This window comes from Oxyura jamaicensis, chromosome 4, assembly GCF_011077185.1.
Source record: "Oxyura jamaicensis isolate SHBP4307 breed ruddy duck chromosome 4, BPBGC_Ojam_1.0, whole genome shotgun sequence".
In the NCBI taxonomy this organism is placed as follows: domain Eukaryota; kingdom Metazoa; phylum Chordata; class Aves; order Anseriformes; family Anatidae; genus Oxyura; species Oxyura jamaicensis.
Window position 1 is genome coordinate 43,572,294 of NC_048896.1, and position 18,624 is coordinate 43,590,917.

Below are 18,624 nucleotides of genomic sequence, written 5' to 3' on the forward strand. Positions count from 1 at the left end.
GCTTGAGGCATAAAGCCTCAAGCATAAATTAATACTTTTCCTGACTTTATATATAACAAGTGTTAGAAAAAGATAGAAACATTGGAAAGAGTCAGAAAGAATTAACCTCCCCACCCTAGATGGCAAGAGGACAGAAGGAGAAATCTAAAGTGAGACTTGAGCCATACTTAGTAATATCAATTATTAGATGAAAATTGAGTCATCACTACCAGTCTGCAAATAGCAAATTTCAATTCATTCACTTCTGAATTGAGAGACAAAACACTCGAGTGAAAGATCTGGCCTATATCTCCCATAGATTTCAGGTTTTTTTCCATAAGTCTAATTCTGAAAATTTAAAAATTTACTTTTAATTGAACAAAAGCCCCGTGTCTAGCAGGCAGATAGTTACCTTGAACATGCTACATTTTCAACCATACATGTTAAAACATGAACAGATAGCTTTGAAAGCGTTCTTTTTAATGTACATGCTTCTGACAACCTGAAATCTGTGTGAGAAGACATTTAATAGCTTATTAAGATGCTGAAACATTAAATGCACTGTTATGTAATTCTTTGAACTGCCACATGAAAACACTCTGTAATATGTGCTGTAACAGAACAATAACTGTTTTCAGAAAATAGAACATCAAAATATGACTTTTGTTTTGCTTGACTAAGCTCCAAAAGCATAGATACCGGACTTCTAAAGGTAGGCACAGTTATATACTCAATAAAGACTGCTTATGACTGGACTTTGGCTACTACACATACAATCACAACATGATAGAACAATTTAAGGGTGGAAGGGACCTCAGGAGGTCATCTAAGTCCAACCTCCTGCTGAAAGCAGGGCTAACAGTGAATTCAGATGACTCAAATGCTTATTATCTTCAGGTTAGCACAAACCACAGAGACAGGGAACAAATAAGTGCAAATAAATTTGTGCGATCATTTTATAAACCTAAGTTACCTTAAATAAACCTTAATTTCAGGGTTTTTAGTTAGGAAATCACCACAGATCTCTTTACAATAAAGATCAGTAATTTCTATATAATGTTAAGGAATCTGTTAAGCTAATTCTAGATTAAAAATCATAGATATCATTCAAAAATTTATATTTGTTGTCATGAGCTGTTTCAAGGAATTCTATTGATTTTCAGCTATCCCAATCAGATGTACTTTCAGATAACGTATTTCTTTCCTTACTGGAACTTACAAGCCACAATTTCCTCATTACATTTCCTGAGATATAAAGGATATTAGGAAAGTCTGCATACATAAAACCAGAAGAGAAGCTCTGATATATATCGGGGTCTTTTTCCCCTCACCTCCAAGAGCTTTTTCTGCTTTGCTGCCCTGGCTGCTTCACGTTGTGCAGCATATAAAGCCTCTTCTTCTATTCTTAACTTCTCCTCTTGTAAGGCTAACTGTATATAAACAAAACAGTAATGGTTAACAAAAGCAGAACCTATCTATCTTCCTATGAACAAAATTCTAAGTTCGATAAATCAAAATAACTACTAGAAAAGAAAAATAAAATAAAATTGATTCTAGTTAAAACATTTTTCTTTATTAACTGAATCTAACAGCTTCCCCCCAACAAACAACCCAAGAAATTTAGATAAAACATTATCCTATTGAATAACCATTACTAGTGAATTGCTGTAAATGCATGATTGCCTCTCATTATGAACTGCCCAGTGAAAGACTTCAAACTTCAGCTGCGTATTTCATTGCTACTTTATTCAAAATATTCTCATTTTCTGTTGCATTCCCCATCATATTCCATTAATTACTGCAACACTCTGAATCAAAACTGAGAAATTGTCTTTTCCTTAAGAAAAGCTCTGAAAAAATCTGAGCACAAGAAAAGCTGAATGAAATATACTTTGCATTTTGCCTTTCATACAAAGAAAAGATGGTTCAAATTTAACAGATCCCAATAAGAGCGCCAGACTATTCATTTCGTTCTTCAGCTGTGAAGCTACTAAGAAGCAGCAAAACTATGATGCAAACTTGGTTGCACAGCAATCTCTCTGGGTATCTTGTTGACTAAAAAATGCCAAATAATGAACAAAAAACACATTCACGTGAATGAAATCTTGTGCTCATGGTTCACCTTAATGACTTAAAAAAGAAAAACTACCAGCACCATACTAGCTACCATAACTGCTTACCTCTGACTGAAGTTTCATATCAACAGCTCTTTGCTTTTCAGCAATGGAGTCATAATGCCTCTCTTTCAAGTCAGCAATTTCTTCATCAGTCAACGGTCTAAAAAGCACAAGAGAAAAACAAAAAGACTAACCATTATTTACTCATGACAACCCTAAGCTGCAAAAGTAATTTAAATGTATCCACAGTCTTTCTTGACTCGCCCTTTAAAGCGAATTCAACAAGCTGTGCATTTGGCCTGCTACTCCTGAGCACAGAGTTCCAAAGTTCCTGTTTATTTGAGATAATGCTGTCCTGCCTTCCCCGTATAAGGCTTTTTTTTTTTTTCATTTTATAAAAAATACCCTCAAAACATCTTTTGCTAACAGAACTACCAGAATAGAATGGTTGAACTGTCATGGCTATGCAAATCTCACTTTTTCCTTATTTGTTCACATCCCCTAATTGTAATTTGTTCCCCTTTTCATTTGCTACCTAATTTTATGTATGTAACAAACAACGTTAGAAGAGCATTATGGTAATACTATAATGTTTGCCATATTATTTTTCTGGGACTGCTGAATGGAACAACATTTTGAGAATCAAACTTAAGTAATACAAAACATCTAGAATTAGGCAACCAAAGTATATAATTGAGGGCTTTCATACATTTCCTATACAGCAGGCCTCTAAGTTTCTACTGCTTACACAAATATTACCATGATCACAAAAAAAATTAATAAAAAAAAATCACTGAAGTTGCAGCCCAAATGGCTGTGTAATTTTAAAGGCAGCCCCCAAGAACAAGAATAAAGACTCTTTACAATGCACTCAATAATGGATTTTGACAGGAAGTCTCAACTAATTTAATAACTTAACAGGAGAGCAGAGGGAAAGAGAGACCCTGAATCTCAATGTCTTACCTGTGACTGCTTCCTGGACTTTCCCCCTGTATATTTAGAAAAAGAAAAAACAAAACACTGAATTTTTGAGAATCTCATTAGTCAATCAGTGTTAAGAGAGGAAAAAGTGCACAATATGAAATGAGTTTCTCCCTTATATTGGTTTTTATAACTGGGGAGAAAAAAATCCCTCCCTTACACAAGGTTTTAATCTGGAATTTCAAAAGATCTTTATCATGCAGTCAACCAAAGTGGCTGACTAAGTAAAACAAATAAGTGCTTCCAACTGAAAATAAATATTCCAGTTGTGTATTTCAGGAATCACACTACTAGACTTTGTGTTCTTAAATACAGAGCAGGGTATTGAAAATATGTTTCCCCCTACCATTATTAACCTATATTCAATTCAGAGTGAAGTTTTAAGGCCAATTAGTATTATTCTGAAGCAATCTTCAGCCAGTTTACCTGTAACTGTCAAGACATTCCTTAGCAAAGCAACTCATGTCCATTTGCATACTCAGAGGGCAAGTGCTGAGTCATTTACAAGACCTATACCAGAAGAAAAATCTCCTTCAAGTTTTTTTGCTTATCTTTCTGTCTTGCTAATACCTTTAGTGCTCACTTCCAAAAAGCGTTACCTCCTATTCTCCCCCCAGACAGATTTCTCTCAGCTTTTAATCTCTCCCAAAGCATTGAATATTCATTCATTCCTAGAACAAGCAAAGCCCGAAGTAGAAAACTCCAGCAACTTAAATTTAAGCAAGTGTACGCAGCATGAAGTAGGAGGAAGATACAGATCTTGCAACTGCAAGTTGTGTGAGCATACTGTACTAGCAGGTTTCACGTCACGGTCCAAGTACCTACCTCATCACTTTCCACGAGGTTCTCGAACTGCAGAAAAGAAAGTAAACAATCTTTACAATCCAATATAATTAGTCACGAAACACCTGAGGTAAATATCATCCTTAATGTGATTGCAAAAATACTACTCCAAGAGTAATACAGGGACTGTAAAGCTATTTGGAACCTCCTCCTTTCTGAGGAACTACTACTACATTTAGAGTAGGCCTTTTCTTACTCCCCCCCCCCCCCAAAACTTTACATTCTCCTAAAAAGAAGAGTCAAAATTTCACTACAATTTATGTGAGGGCCCTGATCAGAATGAAATTTGTTTGGCTTATACGATTGTTAATAATTCCATGTATCTGAAGCATTACAATACAAGCAGTGAATGGTATGAGTATTAAATATACCACAGTACACATTCAATTTAAAAAGTACACAACGTGAGAGGTACGATGTAAGTAACCTCCCCCTTGCATGGCAACCGTGATAATGATCAGAAAGTATTTGAAGAATTTTTTAATTTACAGAAAACATAAGGTTACTTTCTACACACAATTCTAAAAACAAACAAATAAAACACACATGCCCCATACCCCAGCTTTGCACGTAAGATGCTAAAGGTCAATAAAACAATGTAATGCTTTATGGTAGGAAGACAAAAAAAAAACCAAACAGGTCTAGAACACCTTGCAGCATTCAAGCTGCATGAACTCATACAGCAGAAGTTGAACTATCACGTAACACAAAACAAAGCAAGTGAAAACTCTCCATGTTGTTTTTATGATAGTAATCATAAACACAGTCAAGCATGGAGAGTACCTACAGCAAGACTCCTTACTGACCTCTGTATTGACTAATTGCTGTAAGCAGAGTATGAGGAACCTGAAGGGAAGACGGACCCTTCATTTTCCTATCATGTATCACTGCTGCAGGAACTCTCACAACTGGAAGCTGTGTGCTAAAAGCAGATTTCCCCCACTCTATATTTGTCACCCTTTCTTGAAAACCAAAGCAGCAATTAATTATTGTTATTCTCAGTAATGGGGACATCTGAAAGGTCTAGGACTTTCAGACCATAAGAAACGCCAATGAAAGTAAGCCAGGTTATTCTGAGAATCTCACATTATACAAATTAACCTTACATTACCCTTGGCAAAAAGGGGTGATATTCAGTAGCCAAGAAAGGAGCTATGTAGCGAACAAGACTGACTAGAATGCATTTATAGATAGATTATCTATCTCTGTATATATAACTATAAATAAACCTCAGCAGATTCTAGCTTTTTATAGAATCAGAATCATGATCCCACAGTCAAGAACTAAATACCCTGCACTTACCAGCAGAAAAGGAAAATTACTCCTAGCAAAGCAGGGATGAAAGACACGATTGACAGACTTGGGAATGCTCTGGCGGTGAGTATCAGGTGGGTACAGATTCTTTATGTCAGATCACAACAGATGGCTTTTCTTTACAAATGATAGATTAAAGCGAGATGATGTATTAATGTTCTGAGGTACCACAAGAACTACATACTTGCCACCTAGCACAGCATCAATTCAATCTGGAATAACCTAGAATATTTCAGTGTACCTAAACTGCAAAGAAGCATTAAAGGCATAGCTAGAATTCATCTTTTTCCACTTTTTTTCCCCCTAAAACAAACAAAAAACCCACCCAATCTCACCCCCCCCAAAAAAAAAGGAAGTTTAAGCACACACCTCTATAGTGAAGTGTTCTCCTGTTGCACATGTTCTGAAATACTTTGATCTGTAAAAACAAGCCTAGAGTTACTCTACAAAAGTCGTCGTTTCAATTCACAGCAGAAGAAAAACAAATTTGATACTTAATTTTAAATAGCTTGTGCAATACTTGAAATATAAAAGGAATATAGAACCTTCACTTACTAAACATGTTTACTTGTCAACCTGTGCTCTGCGTTGCTGAGAGCACAGGCAAAACATTTAAACTTCTTGTACAGAACTGGAGAAAACACAGACTCAAATGAGAGAAATCACTTATCAGCATGATGGACTTGACATTGGCAGGCACTGAGCATGTCTGCAATACCTTTAATAATACTTGTCTTGAAAAAAAATAATACAGACAAATTTTGAAAGCCCTTCTGTCCATCGTGGCACTTAGAAGTCTCTATGACCATAGCATTTTGTACAATGTCAATGTTAAAGAATGTATCCTATTTTGACAGCTTGATGCAGCTGGAAGGTTGATGTTCTACTTCCCCCACATCCATAGAAGCAAGATCAACCATCTAAAGAACAACCAACAGCCTCTGAGGAATGTGTCTACGAAAGTAAAGACAATACTTCCCAGCTAGAAAATTCAGAGTCTGGCTGGAATTTTATACAGGGAATCAGTCTCCTTCTTAATGCTTAATCTATCTCAATGTTATCCTTTGTAAAAATAAATAAATGCCAATCCAGTATTGAGTTACCCAAATCTAATTTACCCAGTGAACGAGGTTTGGCTGTCATCCAAAAGTAAATTCAAAGTGGTGCTTCAGTAAAACATCCCTTTCATCTAACTTTTGTAAAACCAGAGTTTCCTGGTGCAGTTCCTCGCTGATACAAGGAATAAATCCAGGGCCTCAGGCATTTCTATACTTGCAGAATAGATTGTTCTGCACTTGCAATCAACACCTACTGCCACTTCACTGAAAGCAACACATGGGCCAAAGCCCGAACTACTTTAATCACATCGTATTTCATCCCCATCCCATTTTCCTTTGGAGGTCAGTCAGAACATGCCTCTCCTAGCAAACTGCAACCTGCTCCAGCGAGGACTCGTGGTCAACCCTTCCTTATATATAGGCCTGTACCTTGCAATGCAGAATTGGCCCTAAAGAACCACTTCCAGTTGATTCATTGCTATGAAACTGACAGTGAATGGCCACTTTAATTCATGCGCTACATCTTCATTGTAACTGGGACATGTGGCATGAACACTTGAAGTAATTTCACTCTTATTCCTGTGTGTAACATTTTGGTGTGCAGGAGCCAGTACCATTAGGAATCTAATTTAGTAAGACTGTTACACAGAATTGTTTTAGGACCATGTATTCCAACAAAAGGACACCTCCAGTTTACAGCACCAGGGCTAATGAAAACATGCTCGCTTATTTCACACAGATGAGCTGCAGTCAGATTAGTTGCAAGAATTGTGCAGTAAATGGATGGAAAACTAAGACAATGCAGCGTGGGCTTACTCAACATAGCTACAAATATACTAACAGTGGTGACACTTCAGGGAAGATCTAGGGTTCCTGCCACCTGCTCAACAGGGACTCAGTAACAGACCTAATTCTGCACAAGAGTTGGAGCCCTGAAACCCCAGAGCGACTGAGAAGTGGAGACATCAACTTTATCCCTACACACTCCAACCTCAACTAAAATGCTTACAGCTTTTGTTACTCTAATTTAAGCTCCACTGTCTCTTTATTTTCTAGAACAGACTTTTAGAAACACACGGGTTTTAAAAGGCACTAGGGGAAGCAACTCAGCTGGTAGGCCATGGGACCTACTGAGACTATCAGGTCAGCCTTCAAGCAACTGAAGACACTGACTCTAAAACACTCCATTCACATATATGTGCCATATTCTCCTCTTGTGCATGAAAAACATCACAAAAAAATAGCATTTCATGTATTAAAATCACGATGAGGTAAAATTGCTTTTTTTTCACACCAGTGGTGAAAGGGATTGTTTTGATTTTGCTACATTTTGCTTTGTGATAACTACCCCTCCCCCCATCTAAAGAAACAAACGTACATAGGGGCTATATTAGTTATTCTTTTATTTACTTATTTTAGCTATTTGTAAGAATCCTTACGGTCGAACACTGGGACAAAGCGGCAATGGCCTACTTTCTAATTATGACTGCAGCTTGTAGTATTTTAAGCAAAACTATTTCAGCAGAAGCCTAAGGACAGTCCCAAAAAATAATAAGCTACCAAAAGTTTCAGTTTTTACAGAAAGGTGAACTTCACCTATACTGAAGATGACTTTCATGTTTTATTTCTCTCTACATGTGCTTAACATGAACTCTAAAATCACTGCAACAACTCATACACAAATCCTCAAGTATCTGAACACAATTTAGAGTCTTCCAGGTCTTGGAAATACTTGTTAAAACTATATTGTTAATTACTTAACTCGGAATTTACTTATTACAGATAAATCTTTGAGCATCAAAAAACAGTGAACTTCCAGTTTCAGAGAAAATAAATAAGTCTGAGTGACTGAAATAATCACAATTAACTTTATAAGCTACATTATGCTGTTCGAGACGTAGCTGGATCTGCAGAATTTGGTAGCAATCTAGCTTTTAAACTTAGGAAACTTACTATACCAAACATTTCACAGTTTTGATTTTAATGCAATTCCCCGTCTCTCCCTGCACACCCTTAAGGAGAACACCTGAACTGCTCAACACTCCAACACCATTCCATAAATACCAGCCCAGGCAGAAAACAAACGTCTATTGAGACATGCTCTGCCCGACTGCAAGAGATAGCGCCGATGATCCTTTTCTCATAAGCTGACCACAAGCGTATGATATTCCAGTTTCAGAGTTTAAAAGAAAATCCAAACAGGAGGCCCCCCATTAGAAAAGTCTGTTTCCTGCACTACCGTTTCATTTTGCTGGCACTTCTTAAAACCCTTCACTACAGGCAACGCCTGAAGGAACATACGCAGTAGTTTAACATCGCAGCAGCAGACAATACTTTATTTCACTGCTAAGGAGAGTCTATTGTTGGACTAACAGAAGGAATATACGCAGACCTGAGTAGCTAAGCCATCATGGCAAACAACCTTGAGGGAATGCTCTTATGAATCCTTATGAATCCTTCATGAATCCCGCACAGCTTAAGACAATGACACTTCTTAGTTCTGTGTGTCCACATTCATATTCGCCACTGAGAGCCACGCGGGCAGAAACCTGGCAGCCACGTGAAAGGCACCAAAACACACAAAGTCTGGCGAGAAAGTTGGCAACCTGAGGAAGAGCTTGTTGAAAACCAGCTGGAGAATACAAGGAAGCTGGGCACGGCAGGAAGCTGACCAGTGACACTTCATGACTGAGACGTGCCCCCATGCCGAACACTAGAGATGCTGCTGCAAGAAGCGATGAACATGCAAGAACAACAAGCCAACAATACCCCACCCCAAACTAACACAGTGTTGTAAACATACAGAAAAAAAATAATAAGGAAAAAACGTATAGGCAATAGCCACTTTAGAGCGGAGCCTAAGATACAAGATAGCAGCATATCTAGGAATTGCTGTTATCAAAGCCGATCCTGTGCCTCTGTGGACTCTGCCTCCTACCCAATGCCTGGAAGTTAGCTGAAGGTGGCAGGGCAGGAAAACCAGACACAAAACAAGCACAGACCCGCCAAACCTCACAACCAAGCCCACCCATTCCAAGGGCAAGCCCGCTTTGCGATCGCTACCCCTGAATGCCAGGAAAGGACTATTAGCCGATAACCATAGGACCACCAAAAAACCACGTGCAAAGCAAGAACCTATCGAGCGCTATCTTTCCCTCAGGTTACAGGGCAAGGGACGGGTGGCTAAGCGACGCCGCGCAGGCACACACCCGCCATCCACGAACAGCCCTGGCCTTGCCCCCTTCCCCTGAGGGGCGACCCCAGGGGTCCCTGCAACAAAACGGGCGCCGGACCCGCGGGAGCTGCTCGGCAATAGCCCGGCAATAGCCGGCCTCCCGCTCGCCCCTCACCTCCCCCGGCCCCCCCGGCTGTGCCCCAGGCCAGAGCCCGGCTGCGGGGGGAGAAGGAGGAGGAGGAGGAGGAGGAAGAGGAGGAGGAGGAGCAGGGCGGAGCCGGCGCCTCCCCGCCCCGGGGAGGGGAGAGGGGGAGCGGCGCTGCCCGCTTACCCTCCGCCTCGCTGGAGCCGGCCCGCTTCCCTCCGCAGGAGCAGCCCGCAGCACCACCGCGCCCAGCAGTTCCCCATCGCATCCTGGGATCTTCCTCCTCCTCCTCCTCCTCCTCCTCCTCCTCCTCCTCCTCCTCCTCCCTGCGGGCCACTGGCGCCCCGCGCCGATTCAAACGGCCCCAGCGGCCGCGCTGGCAGGGCGGCGGGGAAGGAACAATGGGGCGGGCTGGGGGCGGCGAGGAGGAGGAGGTGGAGGAAGAGGAGGAGGAGGAAGGGGAGGAAGAAGAGGAGGAGGAGGAGGAGGCGGGCGGAAGCGCCGCGCCGGCTGCGCAGAGGCCTACACCGCCCGCCCCGCGTTGGCACCGCCCTCGGCGGCACCGTCCCGCCCCTCGGCGGGCCCCGAAAAGTGCTCGTTTTGCACCAAAAAGGGGAGGGGGCGAGGCGCTGTCACCTGTAGAGGCAGGCGGCTCGTCCCCAGAAGGTGAGCCCCTGCCTCGGAGGGGAGGAGGTAACGCCGCACGACCAGCTGCACCGTCGCACACCACAGCTGCGACCCTTCTTCTTCCTTTCCTCCTGTTTTCATTTTGTCGTGAAGAGAAACATAACAAGCTGTGAAATCCTGCGCCTTGGCACGTGGTCACTACAGTGTGTACGTAGTGTGTCAGTAAAAACTGCATTAAAACCAAAAATGCAACCAAACAACGTCAAAAACCAACCCCCCCAACCCCCCACCCACGTCTGTAATTTCAGTCTTGGAAAGATCACCAACCTGCCTCATCCCTAGCTTCTCCCAGTGGGGTACGTCATTACGAAAAAAATGTTAAACGACCAGTTGTTTGTGTGACAAGCGTAAAAGCCAGTACCTAACACAGGCTACCTCTATTTCTCTGGCTGAGGTTTAGCTACAAGAACGGTGATGGATGGTTCCGGCAGAGACCACGGCGCCTGAACTTTTCTGGCAAACGTAGAAAAAATCAGAACCGACACTGCGTCGACATGCTCTAGGTGAGCGTTTCTGAGAACTAGTGAGACAAACAACGTGTGGAGGGCACGCTGCACATCCACGCGTTACTCGGTATAACGAGGTAAACGATATATAAAAGAAATGCTATTGCCCCACACTGAAAGGGTCCAAAATCAACACTGACAGAAATACCAGTTGCACTCTGCTGCAGATACCATAAATGTCTACCTTACCCAGTAGGTACTTGAAAAATGAAACCTATCCAGTTATTTATTGGTTTAGACACAGGGCTGTGCTCACTGTAAGACTGCCAGTTTAATTTCCAGGAAGAACTCTTCTAGCCAGTGACTTTAAAACTCTTCTGCACTTTTCTTATTAACCCGGTGGATGTCATTTCCTGTGGTCATGGAAGACCAGAAGAGCTGACAGCAGTATCGATTTAAATGAAAAATATTACAGGTCTCCAAAGGCCGGTATGAAAATGCATTGCCAGCGATCACACTTCTGAGGAGAGGAATTCATCTCAAGGCTCCTGTTGGCTATGGGCATCACAATACAAAAGAGAAAAAGGCTTCCCTCGTATTACTAAGAGTGAACTCAGTAAATGTCATTCAGATACCAACTGAGTGGCTGTCAAACGTATCTGAAGCACTGGTACCATTCAGTTTAGCAAGACACCTCACTTTCTCTTCACCACCTTCAGTCTGTCTGGCTCCACATTGTAGCACCACAGCAAAACACATCATAAGTGAACACTGAAGTTATATATACAAAAATTATGATCACCCAAAACAAACAAACAAAACCCAACAACAACAACAACAGTGACCCGTAACCACAAGAAATTGTTGCCCTCTTTTAAGTTAGTTGCTGATGAGAAAAGGCAAATAGCATTACTACTGCGTACGCTCCCACGGCAGCGAGGAGGCTGGAATCGCCGATTACTAAAGATCCCATTGACACTGGATGTTGTCCGTAAGTGAGAAGAGCTGGATTCCCGCCTTGTCTGGTCCACCAGCCCAGCACACTGGCATCCATCGCAGCTCGGACCAGACGGGCTCTTGCTTGGTCATCTGGGTACGACAAACATGCCAACGTACCAGGGACACCTAGTGCCAAACCCTGCATCATCTCACTGATCTTCCATAAACATATTAAACCCAAGGGGTGCCAGGCTGATACCCAGAGCACTGCATTCTTGAAAAGCCTTTGGTTTCTTCCTCTCATTTTAAACCTCAAGACAGCAAATACAGCCAGGGACCTCTCTTCTGCTTCTTCCTTGGTCTCTAAGGTAGGCTGTTCAAGTGCCATTCAGTCACCTTTCTCATAAGTTGCTGTACCCTTCTTACTGCTGATGAAGGTACAACCAAAAAGAGAGTTTCTGCCTGCATCGTTGCCCTGAGGTTGCACCTACCTTCCCTGTAACAGGCAAAGGGATATTTAATGTACAGTGAAAACAAGCTAACCTTGCCTATGCGATCACTGCAGCTCTTCATGAGGGAAGGCGTACACTGTAAAAAGTGTACCATAGGGATACTACCAAAGGAGGCAAATCCTTTTAGAGTAAACACTTTCTGTACAGAAGCTTTAATTTAATGAAGCCACAAGTGGTATATTAGCAGTGAAAGAGTTAATTAGTTGCCAAGTTAGCTATCTATCAGCAGTGCTGAACAGATGCTGGGACCAAGAGGAGGCAATTGCTACAACAGCAATGAGCAGTGGAAGGTGGGAGGAATATAATAAATTAATGCCAACCGAGCTCTGATTTTATTTATTTTTTTTTCTGGGAAATGTGAGGTCAGCCTTGAAAGGTGCATTACAGTGATTGCACAGAGGATGTGAGAATGAGTGTGAAGGAGAAAAAAAGCCAATCAGAAATGAGTTACAGAAGGTGACGCATATCAAAGTGACTCAAGAGAAATATGATACAGGTTTCAGAAAGGATTATTGGAATATATGATGCTTCATGATGCTGTTTTCCACAGAATTAGTGCTTTGGTGAGGCCTATGCTGCTCCTATCCCAAAGAAAAATGTTGCAGTAGTCAAACCTGACAGGCGATCGTAAATTTCTTCATAGCAATTGGAGACCTTTTCTAATAGAGTCCCCTGGACTGTGAAATATGGGCCACCAAACTGGGAAGAGAAATGTCTAGGAATTGGTTGGAAAAAATAGAAAAGGGAAAATGGCCAAGCCAAGGCGTGGTGTCGGTGGGTATGATGTTTTCCTAGTGACCCGGTGGGGTAGGACTTACGCAGCGTTGTAGTCTTTGGAACAGACCAGCGTCTCTCGGACTATACCTTCCTGTTGCTCTCTGTTTTTTTCTCCCACAACTCATTTTAAGCACAGCACCTTTGTTTCTGGAATGTCCACATACAATTTCTTTGTTTCTGTGGCTATAATTCTGCACTGTATTGGCTTGTTTTCTCCTGCATTAATTCTGCTGTAACACTGATGTCTAGAGCAAGACGAGTCAATGTTAGCAGTGGGACAAGCCAAAAATGAAAAGAGAGTTGCTTACCTTCGTGGGCTGCTACATCAGCTGCCATCTCCTTCACTGGAGTAGAGTGGAAAGAGCAAGAGTGCACTGGATTAAGTCTCATTTGGTAAACACACGCACAAACTTTGCTATAGGAAGCGCTTCTTGAAGTAAACAGGTTCCTTCCGTCCCTAACGTTAAGTTGCACGTGGTATGTTAAGAAGCTGCCGTGCTTTTAAAATACAATGCACAGTAAGGACGCCAATACGGACATCCATTTCACGGCAAATTATATGGCGCCTTTATCACAGCCATATTCTTAGCAACATAAGCTGCCTTGCCACAGCGCACAGCTGCTCAGATACAGAATATTCACTAAATGAATTCATACTGATTTTTTTTTTATCTTGGCTCTCTGCCCACTGCACATTTTCATGCCAAGATAAGATTCCTTAGTCATTTGTTCTTTCTATGTCTTAATGGCTTTAAGAAAAACCACGTTTCTAAAGAATCTCAAGGGAGAATGCTTTATAAGGCCCTTTTACTCACTTCGTCCAAGTAGATTTCCAGCACATCTCGGGCACTCTCTTAGGCTGGCTTTGTTAGGAAGGAGTCAGGCATCACTTAAGCCATCATCTCACAATTTGTTTTGTGGCTATTCCTGTCTTCCCGATACCTTGGCAACTGTTCTGGAAGGCAAATGAAAAACAGAGGAAGTTTTAGGGACCAGGAAGAAAGAAAAAATTGAAGGTCACATTCAATCAGCACTTCAGGTACCAACGTGAAGTAAGCCTGTTCATTTTTAGGAAGGAATTTTAGCAGGTTTTGACCCTATTTTTAGAAATACCCGTTTCAAATCAAATTCCTCTTGCACTTCTGCATCAGGCTTAATTTATTGTTGCAATTGTATCCCTTATTACAAATAGTTCTTTACCACTGTATCTTTTTTGTTTAATTTTTGTAAGGGATATAAAAGGCCAGCCCACCAGCGTTAAGACCTTTGGAATTTCCTCAGGACATTCGAATACAGCCACAATTTTAGGAGCCGATCAGAAATATGAGAGCACAGCCAGTCAAACCATTCTAGCTGTCATAAATCTGTGTTAAATTGTTGTCATCTCCAGCTGCTCATTAATCCGAAACCTTTCAGAGAACCAGCACAACTCCCAGCCACACGTGTGCTTTAGCAAGAAGGGGCAGTAACTGAGAGGACCAGGGAGAGACAGGAGCAAGCACTGTCCCCACTTACCTGCAATCCGCTTCTGTCAAACCAGTTTGCTTTCCTGTGCTCTAAATATGAACTCTAATTTCATGCTGTTCTTCACTTTGGTTTTATCTGTGGGAAGGTGTATTGAAACTCTTTTGGCTACAGGGTGAACTTGAAAGACCCCAGCACAGTGTCCTTGATTAAAATAGGAACATTTCTCCAGCTCTTACTTGGATGCAGTTAGGAAGCGGCATTAAAGGTTTTAAAGAAAATAAGTTTCAAGGGTGGAGAGCATCCTCAGTGGAATGGGATTGCCCCATTTTTAAACTGTTCTGAGAATAGCAAAGGCAATAGTTTGTTTTAATTGGGAGTTTGAAAACAAAGAGCAGAGCCAGAACTTACAAAACACACGCCGATCGGCTCGGTGTACTGGGGACACTAGCATCTTACATTTACCCTGGCACGTAAAATGAGATCTCCAGAGGAAGCGACTGGTTTGACACTGGAATGATGCTCTTATAACAGATGGTCTGGGAAGAAATAAATGTAGAAGAATGCTAAATGTTACATCTTTGACAATACAAGTTTTCAGGCTTCACATATTAGACCCCAGAATAGTTATTCATTCTGCTAATTCCCCAAAGTAAAAACGGGAAGTGTAGTGTCACTTACAATTCATCACCTCCCTAATGTAGAGCCAGAAAACATCCTTTGAGTATAACTGATGCCTTTCTGAACCTGCCATTAGAGCTGGAATGTGTAAAAGTGGGGGCTGCCATTTCCTTTTAAGTGTGAGGCAATGATCCCAGGGCACTTTCCCTACTAGCGCTATTGATGACAACTCCTTTGCAGAACTTCAGGTCACACAACACACTGGCAACTACTCCAGTTCCACCTTGGTGCTTACAGCTGAAGAGTTACAGCACTCAAGCTTTCAAAATTCCATCCACACTAAGAACATCACATCTTTAAAGAGCAAGCAAGCAGTGCAAAGGTCTCTGTTCTTTCAGGGGCTGCGCTAGCTCATAAAACAGCCCTTTGGAGGTGCACAGAGGAGCGGCCAAAGCAGCCTCTGTTGGGCTGGGGCACAGCAGTTTAATGCAGTGGCACTTTTGTCGTCTCCTAGATGACATTTTAAAGCCTTGTTAGGGGGCAAACAAAGCAAAACAGCTACATCTGAAGTCAGGCCTGCCTTTTGGTTATGTCCAGATAGTGCAGTAAGATCCTGGTCCAGCAGAGGGGCTCCTACACACTTGAACACTGAAAGAACAGTGTGACAGGTGAGACACGTTGTCTGCTCTTTGCTACGTTTTCTTACAAACACCATTGTGGTGGTAATAGAACATATATGCATTTGGATATAGTGTGTTTTACATTGTACGCCTTCATCCACAGTCCTTATTTCAAGTTGCAGCTCTGTTAACTCTGCACAGTTAGCTTCAGTCCCCTGTTACGAGGTACCTAGGGACAGGCATGGCATTCTTACTAAAAGATGTGATGAAGTGGCATAAATATATATATATATATAGAAGTTTTCTCCTCCGGCTTACAGTAGTTACTTCAGGGTTTCTGGTGGGCTTGGTGTCAGCCCAGAACTTCTGCAGCAGCCACTGGCACGAACAGGTTTGGTTTCCTTCTCCGTCTAGAGCACGTTGCTTAAGGCAGATCCTATGAGAGAAGGCAACACGAGGCTTCTGCTGACGTCTTGCACTGCGCACCTTTCTAGCCCTTCTACGGAAAGTGACCAACACCCAGCATCCAGAATGGAAAAAGGATTGTTCTTCAAATATTTTTATATAAGTAGACTGCAGACTCGCAGCACTGAGGTTAGAGTTGCTGGTGATCATGCAGGGACACTGAAGGTGATCATGCAGGGACACCCATGCACCTCCGGGAATCCTTTCTGAGTTTTAGGAGGTGTGGAGGGGAATCCTTGTGTGTATCTGTGTCAGACTGAAGCAGTCGTGGGGCTCTTTGCTTTTTCTCTTCCTCCTTCACCCGCAGAATTATAAAGATGGGTGGGTAGGCGCTAATGGCAGCGGGTGACTGACAAAAGTGCTCAATCATCGAAATGCTGTGGCTTTAAACAATACAGTGCTTCCCTTCCAGCAGCACTGATTTATCTCGGGGCAGATCACCTAGCAACAAAGTCTCTGTGGAAAAGGGTCTGGTGTATTTCAGGGAAAACACATCCTTATAGAAGTGGGGCTAGGGCAAGCATAGTGTTAGTTATGCCTCGGATTTTTATGAGTAACTTTTCAGGAGCTAAAGGTTTTCCAATGGAGCAAGAATTACTTTTTATAACACCTTTTCCAGTTAGTAAATAGGTGACACTAAGAAAATAAGTATTCCGTTAGAAAGGTGACATGTTTCAGAGTGAAAAAGTGTTATGGGTACATATGCACCGACCTACACAGTCAAAGCAAGATTGTGTGTCTCATTTCAAAACAGCCATAAAAATGCAAATTAGGGAATGTGTTTGATTTTTTCCTATCTGATTCATTTTGAAGACAAAAAGAAATCCTTCCAGCCATACTCAGTAGGCTGCCTCGCTCGTACCATTCACGTGGAGGCAGTGGTGACGGCAGGTATGTCAGGTTCACAAAGAGGATGTCGACCAGTTTTGTGTTTACATGATCAGACAGGGAAGCGAGGTGAGGACCCCCAGCTCCTGGGACACTCTCTGGGCCATTTCCATCGCAGCCCCTGCGCTCCCCTGAGAAGGTGACACAGAACAGCTCACAGTGCTGCTGCCACTGTTGCGATGACTTCTTAACGAAGCACCAAGCTGTGGCCAACGAACCCCTGCTGTATTTCATCAGGTAGAAGAGACGACTGGGTTTGTCAGTCAACTGGCAGGTTTCTTTTTACTTTCTACCACATCACCCTCAGGTGCCATTTCTTCAGTTATTTCAGTCAAATCTCACTTGCCGATACTTTGAGTGTTTATAACTCTGCCCAGTAACAGATCTTGAAATACCAGCCTGTTTCCTGAGCAAGAGCTGTATCTCTGAATGAGGCTCTCATGCACAGGATAACCATTTTTCCATTGGTGCACTCAAATTCTTCAACATCATTTCATGCCAGTAGAAACGTTTATTCCTCTTACTAGGACTAGGACCTATAATTTGTTACTGGGCTGAGTTCAGGCTGGTTACCTACATTTTCACAGATTATGGAACGAGCTCCTGAAGTGTGGCTCTCCAGCAAAAACGCAAGAGTGGGAAACTAGCATGCTGAGGGTTCACAGACCATTGAGCTGAAGGAGTAAACTGGGACTTGGAGAACCATGCTCTCCTGCAGACTTTTCTGAGATCACAGACAAGTCTCAGCTCCCACCAATTGCCCTTCCACATCTCCACAAGAAAAATATTTTTTTCAACCCTTTGTCTTTTTTCATTTCCTTACCCATCAGCCTTTAGAAACAGTTATGACTTCTTACAACTGGCTTTTACAGCACCAGATGCATAGAGGTTTGTAGGCACTAAGGGAAAGTAAATAATATATGCTGCCTTCATGCTCAGGGATGGTGGACTCAGTGCCATGTGGAAGATAACTAATGACCTTGCAGTAACATTGCCCGTGTTGACACAGTATCATGTCTAATAAGTCATTTGGAAAAGAGTTTCTTAAATTACATCTTTTCTGTGTGTTCTTTTCAGCCACAAACAAGGTACATAGGTGTTTTTAAAGAGAGCATACATAAATGTTTTAACCTTGCCTACCAACAAGCTCGGAGTACCATCCTGCACTGTGACTGCCTGTTTTCCAGAGGACCCTGTGCTCTGAAAGGCATGTCACAGAGATGGAAAGCCTTTATGTGCAGGTTGAAGCAGTATAAACTCACTGGTCTCAGAATGCCATCCCATGTAACACTGAGAATTCTTTAAATGATCCATCTTACTTCTGCCCCTCTTCCTGCCACCTTTACAAAAGGGGAGGTAGAGTCAAGCCTTCCTCTTTCAGCAAAGGTAAGGAGGAACTAATTAGTGTTATTTGTTGCACTACCCAAAAGTAAAAAAGGCTTTACCTCTAGTCTTTGGGCTATCCTTCCTTTTAAAGCCGAATTCAGACTCCATGTTTTCCTAATCCTGCATTTCTTTGCTCACTAGGCGATGAAGTACATCAGCTAACGCCACCTGCAACAGTTGCTTTGCAGATTACACATTTACTGACGA

At 42.1% G+C, this 18,624-nt stretch overlaps 1 protein-coding gene across 2 annotated transcripts in view; it reads right to left on the reverse strand.

Moving 5' to 3' along the window:
- AP1AR (adaptor related protein complex 1 associated regulatory protein) overlaps nucleotides 1–10,044 on the reverse strand; it is a 17,760-nt gene extending 7,716 nt beyond the window's left edge. Inside the window, exons 1-6 of one of the 2 annotated variants that reach the window (XM_035324313.1) lie at nucleotides 9,799–10,044; nucleotides 5,604–5,652; nucleotides 3,903–3,929; nucleotides 3,060–3,085; nucleotides 2,160–2,256; nucleotides 1,311–1,409 (exon numbers count right to left, since the gene is read on the reverse strand). In XM_035324313.1, coding sequence (XP_035180204.1) covers nucleotides 1,311–1,409; nucleotides 2,160–2,256; nucleotides 3,060–3,085; nucleotides 3,903–3,929; nucleotides 5,604–5,652; nucleotides 9,799–9,875 — 375 coding nt within the window. In that variant the 5' untranslated portion in view covers nucleotides 9,876–10,044. The remainder of the gene's footprint in view (nucleotides 1–1,310; nucleotides 1,410–2,159; nucleotides 2,257–3,059; nucleotides 3,086–3,902; nucleotides 3,930–5,603; nucleotides 5,653–9,798) is intronic. The other variant, XM_035324314.1, reaches the window with a different exon arrangement.
- Nucleotides 10,045–18,624: the final 8,580 nt, after the last annotated feature.